The sequence below is a fragment of the Haliotis rubra genome, unplaced genomic scaffold (assembly GCF_003918875.1).
Source record: "Haliotis rubra isolate DU_JTF1 unplaced genomic scaffold, ASM391887v1 Scf49, whole genome shotgun sequence".
Lineage (NCBI taxonomy): Eukaryota > Metazoa > Mollusca > Gastropoda > Lepetellida > Haliotidae > Haliotis > Haliotis rubra.
Window position 1 is genome coordinate 557,847 of NW_025767179.1, and position 23,975 is coordinate 581,821.

General features: G+C 39.4%; 1 protein-coding gene across 7 annotated transcripts in view; it reads left to right on the forward strand.

Annotated features, from left to right (window-relative positions):
* LOC124291363 (transcription factor GATA-4-like) overlaps positions 1-23,975 on the forward strand; it is a 40,283-nt gene that overhangs the window by 11,885 nt on the left and 4,423 nt on the right. For all 7 annotated transcript variants that reach the window (XM_046728350.1, XM_046728348.1, XM_046728347.1 and 4 more), the window contains exons 3-6: positions 21,927-22,102; positions 22,477-22,530; positions 23,021-23,140; positions 23,450-23,584. In XM_046728350.1, the coding sequence (XP_046584306.1) occupies positions 21,927-22,102; positions 22,477-22,530; positions 23,021-23,140; positions 23,450-23,584 (485 nt within the window). The remainder of the gene's footprint in view (positions 1-21,926; positions 22,103-22,476; positions 22,531-23,020; positions 23,141-23,449; positions 23,585-23,975) is intronic.

Here is a 23,975-nt window from a genome sequence, read left to right on the forward strand (position 1 = left end):
AAGCGTTATCTTGAAGCTAAATTTAGTATCTTTTGTTGTCTGTAATGTTGCACATCAAACCCTCCGTCATACTGGGCAAAGGTTGTACCAGATAGCACTGATAATACCAATTTAAGCTGCATACGTATACATTAAAACAATAAGTAATCATGTGAATATATTTGAAAATAATATTATTCAACTTTAATTATTTCTGAAATGGACAAAAGTCAAAAGTGAATGTCGACATCCTTGAGACATTCATGTAATAAACCCATTATCGTCGTGAAATATAGAACTAAAAGTGAAATATAATTATGAATGGAATAGGAACAATCTAACATGTCGACAAGAAGGAATACACAGTGTTATTCCATTACAAACACTGAACTAATTGCGTTGTTTCTCCTTTTTTAATCTTCTGTAAAACACGGAAACGATATAATTTTGATAATATCTTTATCTATTCAGCATTGTATCTTCTAATCGGGATCTATTCCTACACCTATCTTTCTGAAACATATTTACATACATGTATCTGTTTGCTGTGCAGGACATCTCACGTGTTTCAAGATGGCGGTCTGAGCTCGATATTTGGAGGTTGTGAGAGCTGAGTTATCGCGAGATTTGCACACAGTTGCCATAGTTTACATAAGAGTGTAGGTGATGATGGATATTATAGGCCGATCTCCAAGTCTGATACCTCAGTGTATCTCTAGATATACACACATCGTATCAAATCACCCACTAACTGGAGTCATTATCCCAAATAGGTTTCACCACAAGATTAACCCTTTTTCGAATCAAAATAAACTGCTGAAGCTCACATATATTTTGGCGTCGTGATATTTATCATTAGCCAATCCGGCTAGTCTCGTAATGGATGAATATGATTATACACTGTACAAACTACTACAGGAAAACGTCAGTTGTATGAGAGTGTGAGGAGAAACTCTGACCATGGATATGGTGCCCACAAACCAAGAATAAATATGGGATTCTGGTATGCCCGAGGGCGACCACTCTGCACGAGGAATGAACCGTTCATATCTTCTTTAGAAACATAGGTTCACTTCAGTAACGAAATGCAACTCAACAGAGTAGCAATAAATGTGATCAGCTCTACGTGCAACATATATTTGATTTTGATTAGAAAAGCCGATCCAATAAGATAAAACGGTACCGATAAAACAACGTTATCCAATAAAACCAAACTGCGTTACTGTAGAAACAAAGGCCTTCACGTCTAAGGGGAGCAGTGCGCTTTGAGAAGAATTAAATGTCACCAAATCAAGTAAATGTTCTATGGGCGTGTCACTCGTGGGACAGAATGTGCCCACCTTTTAGCAAATGCCTGGTAGCTTCACGGTTTGATTGTGGTTCAAAAACACAATATGGTTGGAATCGTACACTGGCTTTCCCTATTGTGATGGGATGGTGTTGCTTTTACATACCGCCTGCTATTTGTGGTTGCTATTTTTATGGTATGTCATCTAACGTATTAAACCTGGGATGTTGTTTATAAAGGTTAAACTCGGAATTGTGTGTATACAGGCTAAACTTGAATATTGTATGTGAGAAGGTTACACCTGTAATGTTGTCTGAAGAGGTTAAACATGAGGTGTGCTATATGAGGGTTAAACTTGGGATGTTATGTACACATGTTAAACTTCAAATTTAGAATATGATGGTTAAAACTGGGATGTCCAAACAGCTTAAACCTAGGATGTAGAATATGATTGTTAAAACTGGGATGTCCAAACAGCTTAAACCTAGGATGTAGAATATGATGGTTAAAACTGGGATGTCCAAACAGCTTAAACCTAAGATGTAGAATATGATTGTTAAAACTGGGATGTCCAAACAGCTTAAACCTAGGATGTAGAATATGATGGTTAAACTGGGATGTCCAAACAGCTTAAACCTAGGATGTAGAATATGATGGTTAAAACTGGGATGTCCAAACAGCTTAAACCTAGGATGTAGAATATGATGGTTAAACTGGGATGTCCAAACAGCTTAAACCTAGGATGTAGAATATGATGGTTAAAACTGGGATGTCCAAACAGCTTAAACCTAGGATGTAGAATATGATTGTTAAAACTGGGATGTCCAAACAGCTTAAACCTAGGATGTAGAATATGATGGTTAAAACTGGGATGTCCAAACAGCTTAAACCTAGGATGTAGAATATGATGGTTAAACTGGGATGTCCAAACAGCTTAAACCTAGGATGTAGAATATGATTGTTAAAACTGGGATGATGAAAATTTCAAAATGGGAAGTACATGTAGTGCATAAAGGTAATATCAAGAATGTTCGGTGACAGTTAAACCTCGAATGCCACAGATACGTGCTAAACAGAAGGTGGTGTATACAAATAAACACCAGGGGTGTGGTGTATAAAGGTTAAAATCTTGATGTTTCATGTAACTGTTCAACAAGGGTGTGGTATATATAATGTTAAACCCGGCGTACGGCAACATAAGTGTTTCCAACTGGTTGTCAAATAAAAAGTTATTCTTTGAGGTAAAATAAATGATGTTGCTTGTTGAATGTTAACCTAGGTTGTACCGTATTTATACCCGTGAAGGTCCGGGTTAGAATATCGATCTTCAGTAACCAATGCTTGTCGTAAGAGGCGACTAACGGGGTCGGGTGGTCGGGCTCGCTGACTTGGTTGACACATGTCATTGGTTACAATTTCGCAGGTCGATGCTCATGCTGTTGATCAATGAATTGTCTGGTCCAGACTCGATTATTTACAGACCGCCGCCATATAGCTGGAATATTGCTGTGTGCGGCATAAAACTAAACTCACTCACTGTAACGTATTTATGGTCTGAGTTGGGTTGTTGCATCTAAAGTGTTAAAATTGCTATGTTTCTGGTAAAGGGGTGAACACTGGATGTCATCTAAAGGGTTAATCCATGGGCGAGTGAGAGGCTGATTGTGACAGTGAAGCATGAGATGGTTTAAAATTGACTTTTCTTTGCATGTGTTTGTGACGGGTGCAACTGAACCGATGGGACAGGATACGCTAACCTCAGCAATATTCCAGATATATGTCTGTAAATAATCGAGTATGGACCAGACAATCCAGTGATCAACAGCATGAACATCTATCAACGGAATTGATTCCGATTCCTTTCGCCTCTTACGACAAGCATGGGTTACTGAAGATCCATTCTAACCCGGATCTTCACGGGTTCATCAGTGTGAGAAAATGATATATAAATACATGCTCGTTACGTAGTCGGAACCGTACACTTGATGCTGATTGTGTCCGAGATTTCTCAAGTATGAAAAGGGTTTTGGCGATTTTATTAATATCAAATGGTGAAAAAAGGAATATCGTTAACTGAGATTTGACCTGTGAAGATCCGCGTCCGGATAACACATGTCAACGCATCCCAATTGTGTAGAGTGATGCTCATGCTGTTGATCACTGGATTGCCTGGTCCAGACTCGACTATTTACAGACCGCCGACATATACCTGGAATATTGCTGAGTGCGGCGTTCAGCAAAAGCCAAGCCAAACCAAGCTAACTTAGATCGGATTATTGAATTTGGGACGTTTCATTTTAATAGTAAAACTTATTATCTTACATTTAAAGGGTTAACCTAGGACGCTGCAGCTAAATGGTAAATATCAGAGACGTGCACAGGAATGGAGATAAAATGTTTTAATTTCAAAGTTTGTATATTTATATTTCAGGAAAATATGTAGGACGTCTCTGCCCTTCTAGTGCAAACACGGATCAACCAAAACTAATAATGATGCGAATATAATTTTACAAGTTAAGAAATGTGAATGTTAGTAATGTTACGAATGCGTAAATTCATTACGAGCAATGAGAAACGCTATTTTACAGACGACTTTCTTACTCCATTTCTCACGTATATTTTTAATTGCATTTGTAGTCGATGTAGCTCATAACGCAATGTATTAATGTAGAGTTGCAGAACATACCACAATGCGTTCATATATTGCTGACATACAAACAACAATGTGACAGTGAGCTGAAATGCACAACAAAACATGTTCGTGTACAACCGCACTATACAACAGTCTTTTATAAGAGCTCGGAACGCTTGGTCCATTTTCACTTAGACGTTTTCTGTTAATTTCCTGCTGAAGCCTTCTCCATGGTTCTCCCAAATGTTTTTTTCAGTTTTTCTCACTTAGATTTTGGGTCTTTCTACTTTTTTAAAGATGTGTTCACTCTACAATTTAAACACTTGAATCGTCCATTTCCCAGAAACAGTATTTCTGTTTCCTTCTTCCTTTGACATCTGCATTGCAATGCTACATATCGAGTAGTCTGATACTGTTTAACCTGGGCGGTACTGTACTCTAAACACGGCAACCCTTCAGTATTTACCTGCTACCGATACTGTTTCCCGAGAGAATTCACAATTCAGTAAGGATGTTTCCTCTCCCTAGAAAATACATATAAATAAAAATCGGAAACAACTGAACGGAAAGAAATATATGTTATATAACCATCAAAGAGATCAGACTTTTGTTCCGTATAAAGGCCATAGGCCCAAGTACAAAAACTCACAAAATAATAATGCAAGTGACAAAATGGTGGGATACACATTTTAAGCACTTCTTAACCTTAAAGCTTCTTTTGCAAATTTTGCTAAGTTAATTAGGATATTCACTTTATCACAACTTAATAACATGTTAAATTTATAAATAGAGGGATGTTTCCAGAAATTTTCAGGAATATACTTTTGTCTTAAAATGGAATAAACTTTACATATTAACAGAAAATGGTATTCATCTTCTATACACCCATTTATACATAAATTACAAAATCGTTCATCGCGAGCAATACCACAACGTCTACCAACGTTAATCATTAAAGGCAATTCCCCAGATCTTAGCAAAAATATAAGCCTTCTATATTATTCTATATAACTATGTACTATACTGAACTAGTCGATATGGACGAAGACAGTAGTGAAAATCCCCCACCACGTTCATAGTGTTTACGACACGGAAGGGAATTACAAAAACAACCAACAACGATAAAACCCTTTCGATATTCATAAGATATCTCTACCAAAAGTTGAGTCGATTGTATGATTATGACTATATCATGAGCATAATTTTATAAAATACTGTCAAACAGTGATGATACGAAGTGTTGGTGTACTGGTGAGCCTATCTGTTCAAAGATGTAAGAAAACAGACAAAGGCAAAAAGAAAGCAAATGCGATCGCAGTTTATAAATTGTGCACAGTATTAAATCATTCAAATGGGAATATCTGGGTAAATTTATTCTTGATATTGTCTCAATAAAGGCTCACATGACTGAATTCTAGGGTTCATTAAGCCAAAGAGTGGCATTTTGCTAGTCTCCATCAAACACTGTAGTACACGGGGATGCGTCATTAAGGTGAAACATGCTAAACGTTATATTTGTCCAATGATGACCATCTCTAATCTAGGTTATTGGGTTATCAAGGTTTGCGTTTGATCTTAAACTACATCAGTTTTCCATGAATCTTCATTTTTGCACGTGACGTATCTGTTCTGTTGTGCGCAGTTCCAACTTGCAACATGATGTTTGGGCATGCGCAGACAACTCCCAGTTTAGCCGTATGCATGTCGGACTTATCAAAATGTTGTCGTATAGGACCACTTGTAACATTGATAAGCTCTTCAAGTCTCAATATTTCGTCTAAACGGACTGCCTATTGATAACGGAAGATAACGAAGCATTGGAACAATGCCTACATGATGTGAAAAGTGTCACAGCGAGACTGCTATCAGTCCGTCACGGGGCTGCTCAACTGATAACTGGTGTGTCATGTGATCTAGACAATTGTTGGGATGATTGACAAGAAGTCCCATGATGCGACCTGTTCCCCTGACCTTGAAATACCCCAGACAAATAGCGTGTATTCATAAAGCTATCATGATCGGAATGGTATTAGAGTCTTCTTCGTACCACTTGACATGAGTGCAAGGTCGGGAATTGAAGTGTTCGGTGATTCTTCCAGAAACGGAGTCAGCATTTAGTTATGATATCATACTGATGGAACGTATTCAGTAGTTATAGATGCAACATTACCTTTGGAGATCTCCGATGCTATCACAAGTGTGATCGCACCGCTTACACCATTCACAAATGATCCCGTGTTCGGGGGTAATAGTCGTCCAGTTGCTTGACTTGGTGAATCAACCCCAAAATTTCCACCATAGCAGTACACACCATAACTCTACATCACATAGTCCTTCCCCACACTGACACGTCTAATCTGAATACCGTAAAATGAAGCCTTGAATCCCGCTTACTAACTCTACAGAACAAATCACACGACACTTGACATCTATATATGAAATATTAGCGGCAAAATCATAAGAAATCACAACTCAAAGCACATCACACTGTATGATTCCCATACTTTTCTATGAATCACTATGAAGATACCAGGTATTCGCCAAAAGCTGAGAGTATCATGCCCCACCAAGTCACAAAGGGCTGACCACTGGCTTTATAGTTTACGCGAAATTCATGTAACGAACTAAATCTATGTAGCTGTGCCGTATTCGAAATCTGTTTAGGCTCTGTATACATCTAAATGTGTGTGTGTGTGTGTGTGTGTGTGTGTGTGTGTGTGTGTGTGTGTGTGTGAGTGTGAGAATAGTTTTGCCCAATAAAATATGAAAGAATCGGGTAGCCCTGATTATGTTGTAGTATTATGGTCATATATAACTGTATTAAATACAGAGAGAATCAGATAAATAGTGATATATACAGTATGTACAAAATGTCATAGGAAGTGACAATTCCTATTTGAAGGTTTCAACATGTTCATGCAATTAGTAAATGCCTGTGAAAGAGTACATTAACAAGTTGGTAGGTATTTTCAAGCGGCACGGGTGCGCGGTTATACGACGGACGAGTTGGCAATTGTTGGTTCAATCCATGAATCTTTCAGACTGTGATATCTGAGGTATTGAACCTAAGCTCACGGGGACTACCTGGCCACACGCCGCGATCACACTGTGACGTAACAATCATGTTTTTTTCACCCACTTGACCGAAAATGTAATTCCTTGTTCCCTCACCCGCCTCTCAGTCTCCCCCCCCGCCCCCATGATTGTTTCATTCATCAGCTCTTCCATTGGCGTGTTACTACATTAGCGTCATATCGGAGGAAACACAATGGTCTCATGGTTGCAGTGATTGTGCTCTTCTTGCAATGTTTGCATTGACTGATGTGTTTTTGACAATATTTATTCAAAAGTTGTTCCTTGTGTCAGTTAAAATGGCTTCATGGAGCTGAATAGCTTGACGGCCCTTTTCAATTCCGACACATCCCCCTTCCGTGCACTTGACTGGTACGATGACCCTTTCCTTATTACGCTTCATGGTTGCACAGTGTTTATTTTTTTACACAAACATAATGTTTGAAAATAAACATTTACTACAAAGAGCCCGCCTTTCCTCTAAACCAAACGAAACTGTAGTGTATAGAAATGTTATGTCATCAAAACGCACGTTACTGTTGGTGAGTGAGTGAGTGAGTGAGTATGGGTTTACGTCGCTTTTAACAATATTAGAGCAATATCACGGCGGGCGACATCAGAAATGGGCTTCACACATTGTACCCATGTGGGGAATCGAACCCAGGTCTTCAGCGTGAGGAACGGACGCTTTAACCATTAGGCTACCCCACCGCCCCCACGTTACTGTTAGGCGTACAGTTGCTGTGACAGTTGTTGTGACAGTTACTATTACAGTTAATGGCACTGTTACTGTGACTGTTGCAGTTAATGTTAAAGTGATTTTACAATTAGCGACACTGTTACATATACTGTTACTATTGGGACAGTGGGGTAGCCTAGTGGTTAAAGCGTCCGCTCGTCACGCCGAAGACCCGGGTTCGATTCCCCACATGGGTACAATGTGTGAAGCCAATTTCCGGTGTCCTCCGCCGTGATATTGCTGGAATATGTAAAGCGGCGTAAAACTAAATTCAATCGTTCACTCATCCAGACCTGAACAGTAATTTATGAATTAACGTGATTGTTAGTGTCTATAGTACAATAGTATGTCCGGGATATCAACGAGACTCGAAATCCAAAATGCGGTATTAAACATCTACATTTAAACAACTGTTTCACTATTCTTAAAATATTATGCTCATAAATGTTACACGGATGTCTGAGTCTCGTTTTCCCGTAAGAGGAAAAGCGCCTCACGGAAGTTCCTGACAGAAACCTCGTCCAGTATGCATAAACGTGCGCAATATGTGGAAGCTGTGTCTCATCAACACGATGATACTGTTTCGGTGACACAACTGAAGGATATTATGTAATTAGCGTACGTGCTATTACTAACGACATTTCTGTGTACATACAATGGCACGAATTATTATTCAGGTGCCCTTTTTAATACGAACACACACCAGCTAACGACAAAAATAATCTTTGGCGTGATTTTGAAAAACAAACTACCTGAACACACAATGTCAGGATTAGCTAGAGTAAGAAACACAATGACGTAGACTGCCTAGATTCAGTAAGAAACACACCGACGTCTACTAAATAGATACAATAAGAAACACACTCACATCTACTGAAGATACATTAGGAAACCCGCAGAAATCTACGGAATAGATATACTAGTATTAGGAACCACTGACGTCTACTCATAAGACACATTAGGAAACGAACTGATGTCGAGTGAATGGACGGAGAAGAAATCACACTGAAATCAACGGAATAGATACATTAGGTAGCACACTGACATCTACTCAATATCTACATTAGGACCACATTGGTGTCTACTGAATAGATACATTAGGTAACACACTGACATCTACTCAATACCTACATTAGGACCACATTGGTGTCTACTGAATAGATACATTAGGTAACACACTGACATCTACTCAATACCTACATTAGGACCACATTGATGTCTACTGAATAGACGCATAAGGAAATACACTGGCATCTAGTGAATAGATACATTAAGAAACAGTGACGTCTACTCAATAGATACATTAAGAAACACTCTGATATCTACGGAATGGATACATTAAGAAACAGTGACGTCTACTCAATAGATACATGAGGGAACACACTGGTGTCTACTGAATAGATACATTAAGAAAACACTGGCATCTAATGAACCGATTCACTAGGAAACAGACTGACATCTACGGAATAGATACATTAGGAAACAAACCTGACATCTACTGAATAGACACGTAAGGAAACACTGACGTAGATTGTCTCGAAAAACTCTCCATACAGTCAGAAACACACCGACACCTACTGGATAGATACATTAGGCAACACACTGGTGTCTACTGAATAGATACATTAGACAACACACTGGTGTCTACTGAATAGATACATTAGGCAACACACTGGTGTCTACTGGATAGATACATTAGGCAACACACTGGTGTCTACTGAATAGATACATTAGGCAACACATTAATGTCTACTGAATAGATACATTAGGCAAGACACTGGTGTCTACTGAATAGATACAGCGACTGACTGACTGATATGACGAGCAGACCCATTCAGTCTTCTCTTCTGATAACTAGAAATGATGTGACCGATATGAATTATGACAGAATAGTTCAATTAAAAAATAAGATCAAGATTAATGCCAGATGATGTCAGTATCGATGATATGGATATTATCAAAATAACGTGCCAATAATATTTATAATGTAAGTGACAAACCCTTTCCATAGCCAGATGTCATGCATAAGAACAAATAGTAGTGCAAACACACTAATTTTGCGTGATTTATTCACACATCTGCCACTGCCTTTTACGCCCAGTGGAATATGCAGATATTCCAGACACGTTATTCTCTGGTGTACCCAGCTAAGTGCATTCACAAAACCATGATGTACTGAAGATGTAAATGCAGACGAGGAGACTGATGTCAAATATTATCAGCATGTGTGATAGGGCGTATTTGTTGTGTCGGTATTTTCAACATAACCTACCGTGGGCTGTACATCTTAAACAGGAATTGATATATCATACAAAGGACACCATTGCAATTTATATATCATACAAAGGACACCATTGTAATTGATATATCATACAAAGGACACCATTGTAATTGATATATCACACAAAGGACACCAACATATTTGATATATCATACAAAGGACACCAGTGTAATTGATATATCATACAAAGGACACCAGTGCAATTGATATATCATACAAAGGACACCAGTGTAATTGATATATCATACAAAGGACACCAGTGCAATTGATATATCACACAAAGGACACCAAAATATTTGATGTATCACACAAAGAACATCAACGTAATTGATATATCATACAAAGGACACCATTGTATTTGATATATCATACAAATGACACCATTGTCCTTGATATATCATACAAAAGACACCAGTGTAAATGATATATCACACAAAGGACACCAACATATTTGATATATCATACAAAGGACACCATTGTAATTGATCTATGATACAAAGGACACATTGTAATTGATATATCATACAAAGGTCGCCATTGTCATGTATATATCATACATGCGACACCAGTGTCATTCATAAATGATGCATAGATCGCAATTGTCATCTATATTCATCCATAGGAGACCGTAGTCATTCATATATCATGCATTATTGTGATATCTATACCATAAATGGACAACCATTGTCCATGCATTTATCCAAAAATCATTTTCTTGTACATATCACACATGAGACGTAGTTGTCGCGTGTGGATCATACACAACACATCAATGCCATGTGTATGTTACTCCACTACAGAGGGATTCATATTGAAATGACAATAGTTCAACATTGTTATGAAAATGGCACGATACTGATGTAGATTACAAGCCATGGACATTTCGGTTTGCAGATGTTCAGCTATATTAATGCTCAATGTGTGTGGAAATCCTAAAAGAAGTAGGTTTTCCGCGAGAACGTGTAAGGCGTTGACTAGAATTAGGGATTCCAATTTTCGACCAACGGTCCCTGGAACGAACACGCGGAAATCATTTATATTGGGTAATGATAGTAAGTAAGACGTTTCAAAAAGTGACTTTCCTGGCTGATTTTGGAGGAAAGGTCGGGGGACGGAAATTTGCATAATACATGTAGAGGAAAACATTACGCGAATTAAACAAAGGGATGAAACATAAACTCTTATTTGTCAATTTTCCTCCGCAAATGAGGAAAATCCCTAACGGAAATGGAAAGTAGGAAACAAAGTCATGTGACTTTTCATTTCGAACATTTCAACAACAATTGTCATATAATCCGCTGATAACAACATTCGCGAAATTATGAGTTGATGGAATATCTTTACTTGAAGGATTGATAATGAGGAAAGGCTTCATTATCCTTAATTTAATCATAAAGGTGCTGATAAGCCTGAAAATATATCCTTCAACTCGTGACGGATACATTGTAAAATGCAAACAAAAGCATCATAAATTCTATTTTGTAAGGATAAAATTGATATGATAACAATTCTATTATATTTCGTACTGATAGCATTGTATACCTACTCCTACAGTTGAGTACAGGATAAATGGACTGATAACGAAGAGCTCTGTCTCTATTGGTCAGGCAGCAATGCTTAACTATAATCAAGTCCGGTAGCTATAGTTTCCCATAGGCTTGGTGGTGTGGTTTGGGTGGTCGCCCACGCAATTCAGTTTCAGAGTTCTAAAAAAGGACCGAGGTTGTATCAAATTTATTTGAATTTAATTTTATACTCATACGCACGCAAGCACACGGGTATGGGTTCTGTGTTTAATTAGAATAACAATTAACAATAACAATATAATGTATCAGCATTCATTATTATACTATTGGGTTACAATTACAGATACCTTTCCTTAATAGTAAGATGTTTCTGCTTAGAAAGATTTCTTTGTTTGATTCTGATGATTGCAAGTGTTTCGAAAATGTCATCGTACATTTCCCAGTGCAAAACAGTTGTTTACCTGCAGAAATATATGGTACCAGCGGAAACCGAGTTGTGCTCAAGCAACGATAAGTCTATTCACAAGATAATATATGTTTAACGAGGCATTTATGCATTAATTTTGTATATCTGCAATAACGTGACACAAGTCGTTCCTTCTTCTATTCAGTTCTAATGATCTAAGTTTTCGTTTATACACCGACTATTACAGTTTAGTATCCGTGAAGACCTGGTTTAGAACTGGGCTTCAGCGACCCATTCATGCCGTTAGGGCGCCTGACGGTACCGGACCTAGATAGTCGGACTTGGTCAATACATGCCATCGTGTCCAACAGTTCGATGCTCGGGATGTGACTCAGTTATTTACAGATCGTCGTCATATAGCTGGAATATTAATACGAGCGGCGTAAAGCAACAATACATGAACACTACACTACTCTTTAGGCCTTAAACAAGGGAGGTTACTCTAATCTAAGAAATATAACTGCATCAGCATCGCGACAGATGGCTGGCATTAGTTCCAGCCTACTTTTTAACAATTGTTGACATTACAATTGCATTGAAATGATAAAACCGTATATGCTTTAGGTAAGATTAATTATGATGCAAGCCTGAAAATCCGGGTTAGAATTGGCCTTCAGTAACCCATGCTTGTCGTAAGAGGCGACTAATTGGATCGGGTGGTCAGACTCGCTGACTTTGTCAACACATGTCATCGTATCCCAATTACGTAGAACGATTGCTCATGGTTGTCTTGCTCAGACTCGTATATTTACAGACCGCCGATATATAGCAGGAATTGCTGAATGTGGCGTTTAATCATGCAAAACGCTCTGCTTTTAGAAGAGATTTCTTAGGCCTTTGGAAACCAGTTGCTCGCTTTTGCGTAACCTTCTTCAAACACCCGGTGTTATCACGGCTTTTCACCGACCCATTCATATCATTTTCATCCCTTATGTGCATTGTACGCCAAATGGAATATGTTTAGGCATATATTCGAGGTTTGTTATTCTCTGATGACATTTTATATCTACCGTAAAGAAAAGAAACATCCGGATTGAACCGGATGTGGGTATTTTCGTACATTCTCTTTTTCTATCTGCACAATATGAGCATGAACTTTATGAAGACCAGACCAGTGTCTAAAGGCAGTGAGTTGTTTGAAGAGTGAGCACAATTGTGTCCGGCACACGGCAATGTTACTATGGTGAAGTCGGAGGCAATCGACTTGCGTTCTGAACAAACTTGCCAATGTAACTAGTTGATACCGTAGTCATGGTAACTAGGTGTTCAAGGTGTTGCCGTGTTCCAGGTGTGCCATGTTTTTGATACTTTATTGCACGTGCAGCGAGTGCTCTCTACAACGCCATCTATTGACCATCGATTTCCTGTCAACTCAGACTTAGCGTCCGGTTCTCAAGTCTCGTCTCGCGATCACTGGGGTCGAGATCTTACCGAGAGCTCGTAATTTCTACCGGCACTATTTGTTCTTCCATTCTCAAAGTGCTCTTCAATGTTCCCAACACTGGGCGCTTGTCAACTCAGGGGTATTCTGCAAAGGCATGATATTGCTATTTTCAGATTTATGATGTCACTTAATCTAATCACACTTATTCAACTCTATTCAAGCATTTATCAAAGTGTTAAGTTATATCAAATTGGTCAGTTTACAAAAGGAGGGCTTAGTTACTCAGTTACTGCAGCACATGCGTAACTCAGGTCGCCCTGTTCCCGACATGGATCGCTGGCTTTCAAGATAATATTCTTCACTTGTCTCTGATTTCGATTTAGCAGAATCTTTCCCTGTCTCAGCATCATCTTCATCCTCTTCATCCTCAACAACAAGATTCCTATGTTGGTGTGTTCGAATCCCACATACGTCATGTTAATGGTCTGTGTAGGTCAGTACCATATGAATGCCCTAGGTATCACTACACTGCTAAACCTACCGTGAAGATCCGCGTTAGAACTGGTCCTCAGCAACTCATGCTTTTCGTAAGAGGCGACTAACGGTAAAGGATGGTCAGACTCCGTGTCTTGGTTCAACCGTGTCATCCTATGCCAAATGCGTAGATCTATGCTTATACTGTTGATCACTGGGTTGTCTGGTCCAGAGTCATGCAAAATGAGTCATGCAAAATGCTCTGCTTTTAGAAGAGATTTCTTTAGACTTCGCCTTTGCAATAGGTTCGTCATACAGAAACAACGGTAAATATAGTTCCAAATGAGTGAGTGATTTTAGTTTTACGCCGCTGTTAGCAATATTCCATCAACATCACGGCGGGGGTCACCAGAAATGGGCTTCACATATTGTACCCATGTGGAGAATCGAACCCGGGTCTTCGGCGTGACGATCGAACGCTTTAACCACAGTTAAATGACTACATACAACCACAATAACAGTTACCTTCATAGTGTTTCTACATTGATGGGCAATCCATCGGTCTTCCTGCAAGAGTATTGACCTTTCATCAAGGGGAAGCCACTCTAGTTCAAGAGACGTCACGTCTATTCAGTGTCTGCCTAGTCTGCCACAACGTTACGAACTGCAAAGTCAGAGGAACACGGTCACAAACTGAAATAGGGTTACAATTTGGATACATTTCGGTGTTTTTTACAAAGTCTCAGAGGTTTACAAGCATCGATGTGGCAACTGATTCTCCACGGAGAGTGTCCTTGCGAACTCTTTTCACTGTTTACATCTCTACAACTGCCAGGGGGACACTGGCTTCCAGTAAGAGTATTGTTTTGATAATAATAACAATGACATCAGTAATTGCTCCAAATTCTCGATGATTAGTTCTGACTCTCCCACTGAAGAAGAGGTGAAGCCATGATTGGCTGCAAACCCTGAAACAGCGCCTCCCTGATCTGCACATTTCTATCTTTGTCCACTTTTATAAGTCTTTTTGACTATACCGAGACACCGAGCCATTATATGACTATTCTACATCTCACCGGTATACATTACATTAATTACTTATACCATCCTCGTTACCTTCCCATGCTTTTTCCAAATGGTCACATTGGAATAGTCTGTAGCTAAACTTTGCATTTGTTTACAGTTGCATTTATTTGTCTCACATAGGTACAGAATGATTTTTGAGATGCACACTGTTATAACATATACACAATCCTACAATAATACTTTGTGGATGTATGTCGTTGTACTACTAGGTCAGGATTACATATACCCTGCTCCTCTAACGCTAATATCACAAAGAAGATAGTTGATCTACATCGTTGTAACAACATACCTGGAAGACGAACCCTGCTTTACCTCCTGGTCAGAAGTAATGGTAGCATTGTATTATTGGCTATTATTGATATACATAGAACTGAGGTATGTGTACAACGTTGATGAGCATGCATGCCCGGCATTGCACCTATAAGGATAAACATTAAGTGAGCCATGAATGAAATGCAATAAGTTAGTTATGAATGAAATACAATAAATTCAAAGATAAACACATTAACACTACAAACATTACTTGATTCAAGAGGTTATCAAATAAACATTCAGATAAAGAAAATAAACAAACAGTCAAATCAATAGATAGTTTAGGGCAAATATGGGCAATAAATAACACCGATAAGCGAGCGCAGGTGAGAGAGTCAAGTGTTTAATAAGATGTGGAAAGACTATAGTGTTATCTGCCTGCTATACCCTAGTGTAGGTACAGATACCCAACCCGGAATCATGATTACTTTATCAAGGGCCTATAAATGTTTTGTTGCTTCCGTTTCCACATTGTACAGAATAATACGACTCAGATTACATTCTTATCTCCTCTCGTTGAAATGTCAATATTATGACGGTGACAGAAGAGGGGTTGTATGAGGGAGTTGTATGTTGTGTAACTCATACAGTGTTGAGAGCAATGTGAAATGGTGTTGCATGCATTTGACTTAATAACCCGTTAACATCCAGGTTAGCATTGGTTTTCAGCAAACCCATTCGTGTCGTAAGGGGCGACAAAAGGGAACAGGTAACTAACGCTTAGTTTCTGAATATATATAAATTTAATAGTAACACATAAGCCCATTTACATTGAAAAGGAGCCCCAGTGAGATGGGCACCTCAACCTGATGAAATCTAGACTTGCTTCATTTAGGGCTTTAGCATTGCAGGGAGGGCGGTAGGGAAAACTATGCAGTTCAGGGGCAGAGACTAGGGAACGGGTGGTAGGGCTCGCTGACTTGGTTGACAAATGTCATCGTATCCTAACTGCTTAGACCGATGCTCATGCTGCTGATCACTGGATTGTCTGGTCCAGAGTCGATGATTTACAGACTGTCGCCATGCATCTGGAATATTGCTGAGTGCGGCGATAAACAACAAACAATCAAACATGTTTATTAATAACATCATAAAATGCACGTATGAGTTCATAATTCAAAGAGTGTCTTTTCCTGTGGAACTTTTGGGAACCAATCCCGTGACTAGTCTTTATTATGAAAATCTGTCTATACATAAACATTGACGATACTTGCTACGGAACTAATTTCATATGGGATGATCATTTCGTAAACACATATACACACAATGTACGTCAAGCTGGGCGTGGGCCAATTTAATCCGAGACATGTACATAAACAAATGGTTGTATTAAAGGGTTCAACAAGGAAAACACAGCACAAATGCATGGTGGTATTCAGATGTAAGAATCATGGCCATGTGATGTTGTGTGTTTACCAGGTCTTACTTTCCTCGTGTTAATGCATATGTTTGTGTTTTCATGTTAAAAGAGACCGTAAAAAAATCGAAAAAAATCGATGAGGTTATACAGTTTGAAGCTATAGCTGATTTTGTATGTTCAGTACTTCAAACGAGCAGTGTGGGCTAAATCTACCTGCAGTTGTTGGGCACAGAAACCAATGAACAATGGCGTGGATATCGACCAGATGTACAGGATAAACGATGACACGCTCACTATACCTGTTAACAGCTACACGACTTGATTTTGTCTTGTTTCTTGTTTAACGCCGTACAATATACCCGGAGCCTGTACATCATGGAGTCTAGACCAGACGAACCAGTGATCGATACTGTGAACATCTCTCCACGCAGTCTGGGTGTAATAACCCAATCAACTGAGCCATATTAACTGATCTATTTGGTCGTATCTGTCGACCAGCACAGATTGCCGGGTACTTCCTCTGCATTGAGATCCCATGGATGTAATGTATCAATTCTGCATTCGTTTATGTTTCCTTTTTGCGGCGGAAATATTATGTTCAATACAACATTACAGGTGGTAGTGAAATAACTCAGCTGCATAAAATACTGATTGGTTTGTTTGTTTGTTCTTTAAAGCCACATTCATATTACCTTTACTGTTGGTAGGCAGCCTTCGAACACTCTTGGCCAAACAAACTAGATATTGACATTGACTCTGGGTAGAATGACACACTTTTAACCACATCACCAATGGTTTAGTCCCCGACGTGATGATTCAACCCACCATGGCTACAGCAAATGTCAAACACAGTATGGTTCACTGCAACTAACACACCAGTGAGATTCTCGAAACACTAAGTCTAAATTATGTCAGCATCAGTACCTCCGTAAATTCAGAATATAGTGTTCCAATTAAAATCGCCGAGGTTAAAGACTCTTCGGACAAACAAATCGCTGGTACGGAACCTTTAGTACACAAGTCCAGAAGATGATGTTTCTGCTTTAACGAGATATGTTTTATGTAAATGGCCACTTACTTATACAATATAGTGTTCATGATGACAAGGAGTTTGTACATGAGCCATGACATGACCTTCGTTCACTTGTTTTGATTAGTATATTTAAACATTGGAAATATGGTTGTACTAAGGAAGTGTATTTGATGAAAGCAAATTGATCTAAATAACTGTTTTCATCTGACACCAGGAATAAAACGTTCGAATTATTTCAGTCGTATTAGATTATCTGATGTTTGTGAAGTTGACAGAGGCAAAACTAGCGTGAACCCCGCGTATATATTTATAGTGTTCAGAAGGGCCTCGGGATTGCCAGACCCAACTGCCGACATGACGCACAAGTTACCTTGCTCACCCTGTTCCGACTATTACACGGGCGGGACCTCTAGCCTTGACGCTCAAATAAATCAATCGAGAGTTTTATTCTTATTGACACAAGAAGGTTAAACCAGGTTCTAGTTGTAATTATTAAAGGTAGCCTTGGTTGTGTAGACAGGAGATTTGACTCAGAGTTTGAGCTCTTACTTCCAGCGTGTGATTGCTAAGGGTTGAGTCGCGACATGATTAAACGATTTGGAACGAGGTCTCTGAGCTGGCAGCTTTGGTTGCCAGGCTAGAGTCCAATCTCAACCGACAACCAACATCACATCCGGGCTCTTATACCCCAAAGCTTTCAGAGCTGCGACAGTTGGGCTGTTTTCAAACCGCGTGGCCAGAATCAACAGTTGTCTAACTGTAGTCGTAAATTACAGATGTGTTTGGAAACAACTTGTCATTGGGGCTAACATACCCATAGCCACATCAAACACCCTGACTTGTTCATTACGTTGTAGCTTCGGCTCGGCGAGATGGGACAGCGGAGACCATATGGTTCCGGCCCGTGACTTGATAAAACTAATGAATGCATGCACATACAAAATTAAATCATAAGAATCATTAACGAGTAGAGAAATAAATGTCTTAATGCTTCACTACTAGTGGAATGGCGAACCGTTGATATGTGACATAAGTGAACTGAATGTAGACATATATTAGCATGAATTGAAAGGATGACTTTGTGTGTGTCATTTAAAAGGCACATAATGTAAACATGCTTTTTATATATAATGCGAATACTGTACACAAGAAAGATACACAATGCGAATACCGTGCATAAGAAAAATACACAATGCGAATACTGTGCATAAGAAAAATACACAATGCGAATACTGTGCATAAGCCACATATATAATGAGAATACTGTACCCAAGATGCATATTTCATGTGAATACTGTACAATAGAAACATATTCATACATAATGTGCTTCAGGTACATACAAGTATTGTACAAGATACATAAAATGTACATGATGCATGTATAAGGTTCCATATTACAAAAGAAACATATGTAACATGAATACTGCACACATATTCCACGAGAAACACATATAGCATGCATTCTCTACTATACGAGGGAGAGGGGAACTGTGCCCCAGTCGTCTAAAGCGCCGTAATTTGCTGTGCAGAGTTACTTCCATTGGGCACGCCAGCAACCTGTGATCATGAGTTCGAATCCCGGTTTGGAGCGATTGTGTTTCTAAGTTCATCAGAACCAGATCTGTCTTTTGCCAATTTGGTAAACGTCTAAAATCTATATCTAGTCTTTCCTCACCCATTGCGCTGTCACGCCCTGTTATAACCGAAACACTGGGCAACGTACATACTTACTCATGACACTACAAGTATTTGTTACGATCATATGTGAATATACGTCTTAGCATGCTCTTTTACTTTGTAAATTTATGTCTCTATTCTGTGTCGACAGGTAAATATCCAACATTTGTAGGTTTACAGTCCATGTTTGCGGGTATACATAAGGTGAAGGTCAGTGACAGTGATATACAGGTAGGCATTGTGTGCAAATAGGTACAGGGTCCTGGTATTTATTTTGGTTCGTGCACCCATGTAGGTGTAGATAATAGTTTAGAGCAGTAAAGCTGTGTGGATAGTTAAACCAGAAATAGAATATTTGTGACGTAATCGTTGTAACAGAGAACCTACTGACACAGAATCAGTAGAAGAGGGTATTGTTTATCCGGCGGTTAATGGTATAATTTCACCTCTGTAGTCAGGAAGTAAAGTCATTTGGTAATAAATACGTTTTGACACTTAAATCAGTTTGTCGAGCACTCAGCAACTGTCTGCAGATGTTTGCACTTGTAATAGGGGTACGGTGAGAGTTGCCTATTTCGGGGCCTACCGGGTTCAACTTTACATACTCAACACTGCGTTCCTAAAATCAATAACTTGATGTCATCTTGCCACGACAGTGACCTTCATGTACAATCGATTACCATAAATCGCCAGTCATTGATAATCTAGTGCTGAGTACGTTTCACGTGATGTAACACTTGTTCCTTTGACCTCTTTCAACACCAGCGAGAGGAGAGACACCGGGTGTTGTTCTTACCTTCACGACAAATACCATATGCCTGTCATCAAGGAAAGCCATGTTCTGATATTTGAAATATCTAACCGTAAAATGAATGTATTAATCTTTAAATCGCAGGCGTTCAGTCTCAGTGCTGAAGATTTAGAATTTAAACAGGATTTATAAAGGGTACACTCATTGCTCTCGTGAAGCAAGAATCCGTTATGGCGCGCACCTGCTCAAATAAAACCAGGCGTTCGGTGGGGTGGCAAGACTCTCCCTTGCTTGATCAAATGGCTGGAGCCCTCTCCAGTCTTCTATTCTCGTGGTTATTTCTGCCCAGATCGTGCGGTGAACCGGGAGCCGCGGAATTTGAATGCCGGGGTAATTTATGGTAGTCCCGCTTGATGTCGGTAGAGCAATGGTAAAAGCAAACACCCGGACTTAGCAACTGAGTCATGTGTTGAGGTCTCTACAGTTGGTCCAATACCGCCTGCAGTTAATAACGCCACATTGCCACCATGGATCGATGCTTGGCATAGTCACATTATTCAAAATTTGCTCAGTCTTTAGGTTGGGTTTGTTCCTTCCTTCGTTAATATAGCAAACTGGATCCAGCGACTGCCCCCAACCCCTCCACAACGACACGATTTAGGTTTGGTATTGAAGTAGTGTGTAAATAGAGCGTTTAAACTCCTCGCTTCAGAGTGACCCCTCGCCATGTTACAACCCGAGTTAAGAGGTCACCTTGAGCTGATGTAAACACACTAAGACGTATGTTCCACTGCTAGTTGCCCTGGTTAGATATATGTCTTGAATCTTCTCAATTTTGTTTGATTAGAACTGTTTATTAGTATTCCAAGCAAATATCAACATACTAGTCAGCAGGAGCGCCTTGCCCTGGGACAGAGTGGGTTGTAAATCAGCACTGTAATGAACTTTAAAATGAAGGCATATAGCAGAGAGGAACACTCCTATATATGGTTTATATCACACAGGGCCCTGATGTACACAGCCAATCGACCTACATATCACAACCTGTATACAATAAGGATACAAGTTTTCATGGCCGTAAATGAAATGTACATTAGATTGAAAAGTGAGATGGAACTCACATTTTTATAGTGATACATGTACGATTTTGTTTGAAAACAACATCATTTGCCAATTTAGTAGATTAAGTCATGCTGAAGGTGATTAATGTTTACTTGGTTGTCAGTTTATTTTCCATCCTGATATTCGCAAATCATACTTATTGCAACCGTGCCTGATTTAGTTTGCCTGGTATAAGGGTGGGAAATCTGTTGGTGTATATTTCACACGTGATGAAGTCTATGTGATGTTGGTTTCTATCTCCAGGAACCAGACTAACGTAATTAATATACTTATGTCTTGGATCTCAATTAGACTAGGAACAATAGTGGCACTGTGACAAGGTGACCACTGTCCGGTATAGACATTCAACCTTAAAACAATTACTCACTGAAACCTAATATATGTATCTGTCCAAGGACAGAAGACATGACAGCCTAATAAATCTTGGTATCTTTTGAACGACAATAACTATTTACATGATCATAAGAAATCTCTACCATAGCCCGATTCCGACTACAGCATGAGCATGATTTTTTTATGAATTTTTATCAAAAAGTGTTGATACCAAGTGTTAGCGAAATGGTGATCGTATCCTGGTCCACCTGTGACTCTCTAACATATGTCAATCAGGATTTCCGGACAAACATGAGTTCACGGAATGAGCATTAGGCATCCTGAACACACCACCCTAAATGTTGAGGGTCTTGTTTCTCTGTTAATACTGCTTTGGGTTTAATGTAATTCCCCTCATTTTGCCTCTTGCAGTAACCGACGCTGACTATTATGCTGAGGGACGGGAGTGTGTCAACTGTGGGGCAGTGTCCACACCCCTGTGGAGGCGGGACGGCACGGGACACTACCTGTGCAATGCATGTGGACTCTACAATAAAATGAATGGCGTGAACAGGCCGCCACTGAAGCCCCCTACCGGCAGGAGAACGGTAAGTCAACGGACTCACAGGGAATGGTACAAGGAAGTAATGTTTCAGGGTCGGAAATCCATGTTTGTACGTACAGGGCATCTGCGAAATCAAAAGAAATATAACTCTTCCATAAACGATCTTATAGTATGCATTGTATTGCTGGAACCTTCGCTTTGGTCCTTTATATGTCAAGTACGGATATACGAGGTTATTTCCAAGCTAATAATATATGAGGATTTTGCATGAGTCATTCCATGATCTAAATAGCCCATCCTAATGTTAGAGACTTGTTGGGTTCAACAACTCAAAACAATATGTTCAACAAAAGCGTGATCACAACCCATCTCTTCTATCATTGATTATTTTTGTAAAGTTTTCTTTATTTTCTTCAGCCCGAAATGGAAGACGAACGAGAAAAGAAATATACAGAAATACGATACGAAAAGGTATTATCATGCGGCATTCTGTGCCTAACACTGTCAGAGCACAGATCTACACCTGTATTTACCACAGGGTAGGGACGGGGTGGTTTAAATGTGACAATTCCACCGATGACACCTATATCCTTCTGTTCAATAAAAAGCACAAAATATACAACATTACCAGCGAACCGATGATGCTTCGTGTTTCCATAAAATTCTCATCTCAACCAAACAGTGGGTATCTTAATTACACGTTAAGTATGAATGATTAATTTGTTAGATGTAGTTTGGTCACATCTAAACAACTCATAGTAATTCGTTATCCATGTATCACATACTCTTTCACTTCAATAAGTATTGGTTGTTTGAGATTTTCTAGTTCAGTAGAAGTTACCTCCCGTTGAAATACTAACACAGACATTGCCATTCCCAAGTCGCCAGCCGGGTTCGTGCATACACTGACCTATATTTTTCATACTTGTGACTTTAATTTGTTTTCCTTTTCTTAATGAAGTCGCCCCTCTCTTTCCCGCCCCGCTTGTCCCCCGACCTGGAGGAGGAGAGAGACGCTGTGGCTAATATCACTCCCCCAGAGACGGGAGGTGGGCCAATGAAGATGGCGAAATCTATTCTGGTAGGTGTTATAGTCACATTTCCCTCATTGACAAGTGTCCATTAACAACAAAAACATTATGGAATATGATGGCCCTCGTAAATGTTAAAATATCGAAGTAATGTTATGCAAATATTTCATTTGGTTAGTCATGTCTAAATAAATGACAATGACTTCAGTGGTCTCTGAACTAATATTCCCTAAATATAATATTATTGTAGTTTAGTTCTGTTCCATTTGATCTTCTTTGTGCAATAGATTGAAGTTGTGTGATACGTTGTGATTTTTCGCGTACTGTGTACTTCACACGCTCTTCATCTTCTTTCACAGCAACAGCAGAGCGGAAACAGACGTATGGGTCTGTCTTGTGCCAACTGCGGGACTACAACCACCACCCTGTGGCGGAGGAACAGTGAAGGGGAACCCGTATGCAACGCGTGTGGTCTGTACTACAAGCTACACCAGGTGAGAACACACTTCTCTTCTGTCGGAACTGAAGAAACGTGTCACATTCAGAGTGATCTACCCTCATCTGAAATGCAGGATGTTGTTACATCCAGGGAGGCCTCTCCTGATCGGGACCATAGGCAGTTGTTAAATCAATTTATGCTCTCTTCTGTCTGAACTATAGAATGTTATTACTTTGTAGCTTAAATGTAGGTATCTGATTTGAACTAAATTATCTCTATTCGATAATGCAAGAACAAAGTACTGAAGTGTATAATCCTTTACTGGGTATGCAGAAGTTTCTGACAAATATGATGTGTGAGTCACAAATATATCTTGGCTCCTCCGTTCAAAGCTGTGCCTAAAACACTAGTCTGTTAATACAAAACTGCCCTGCTCTCCTCGACTC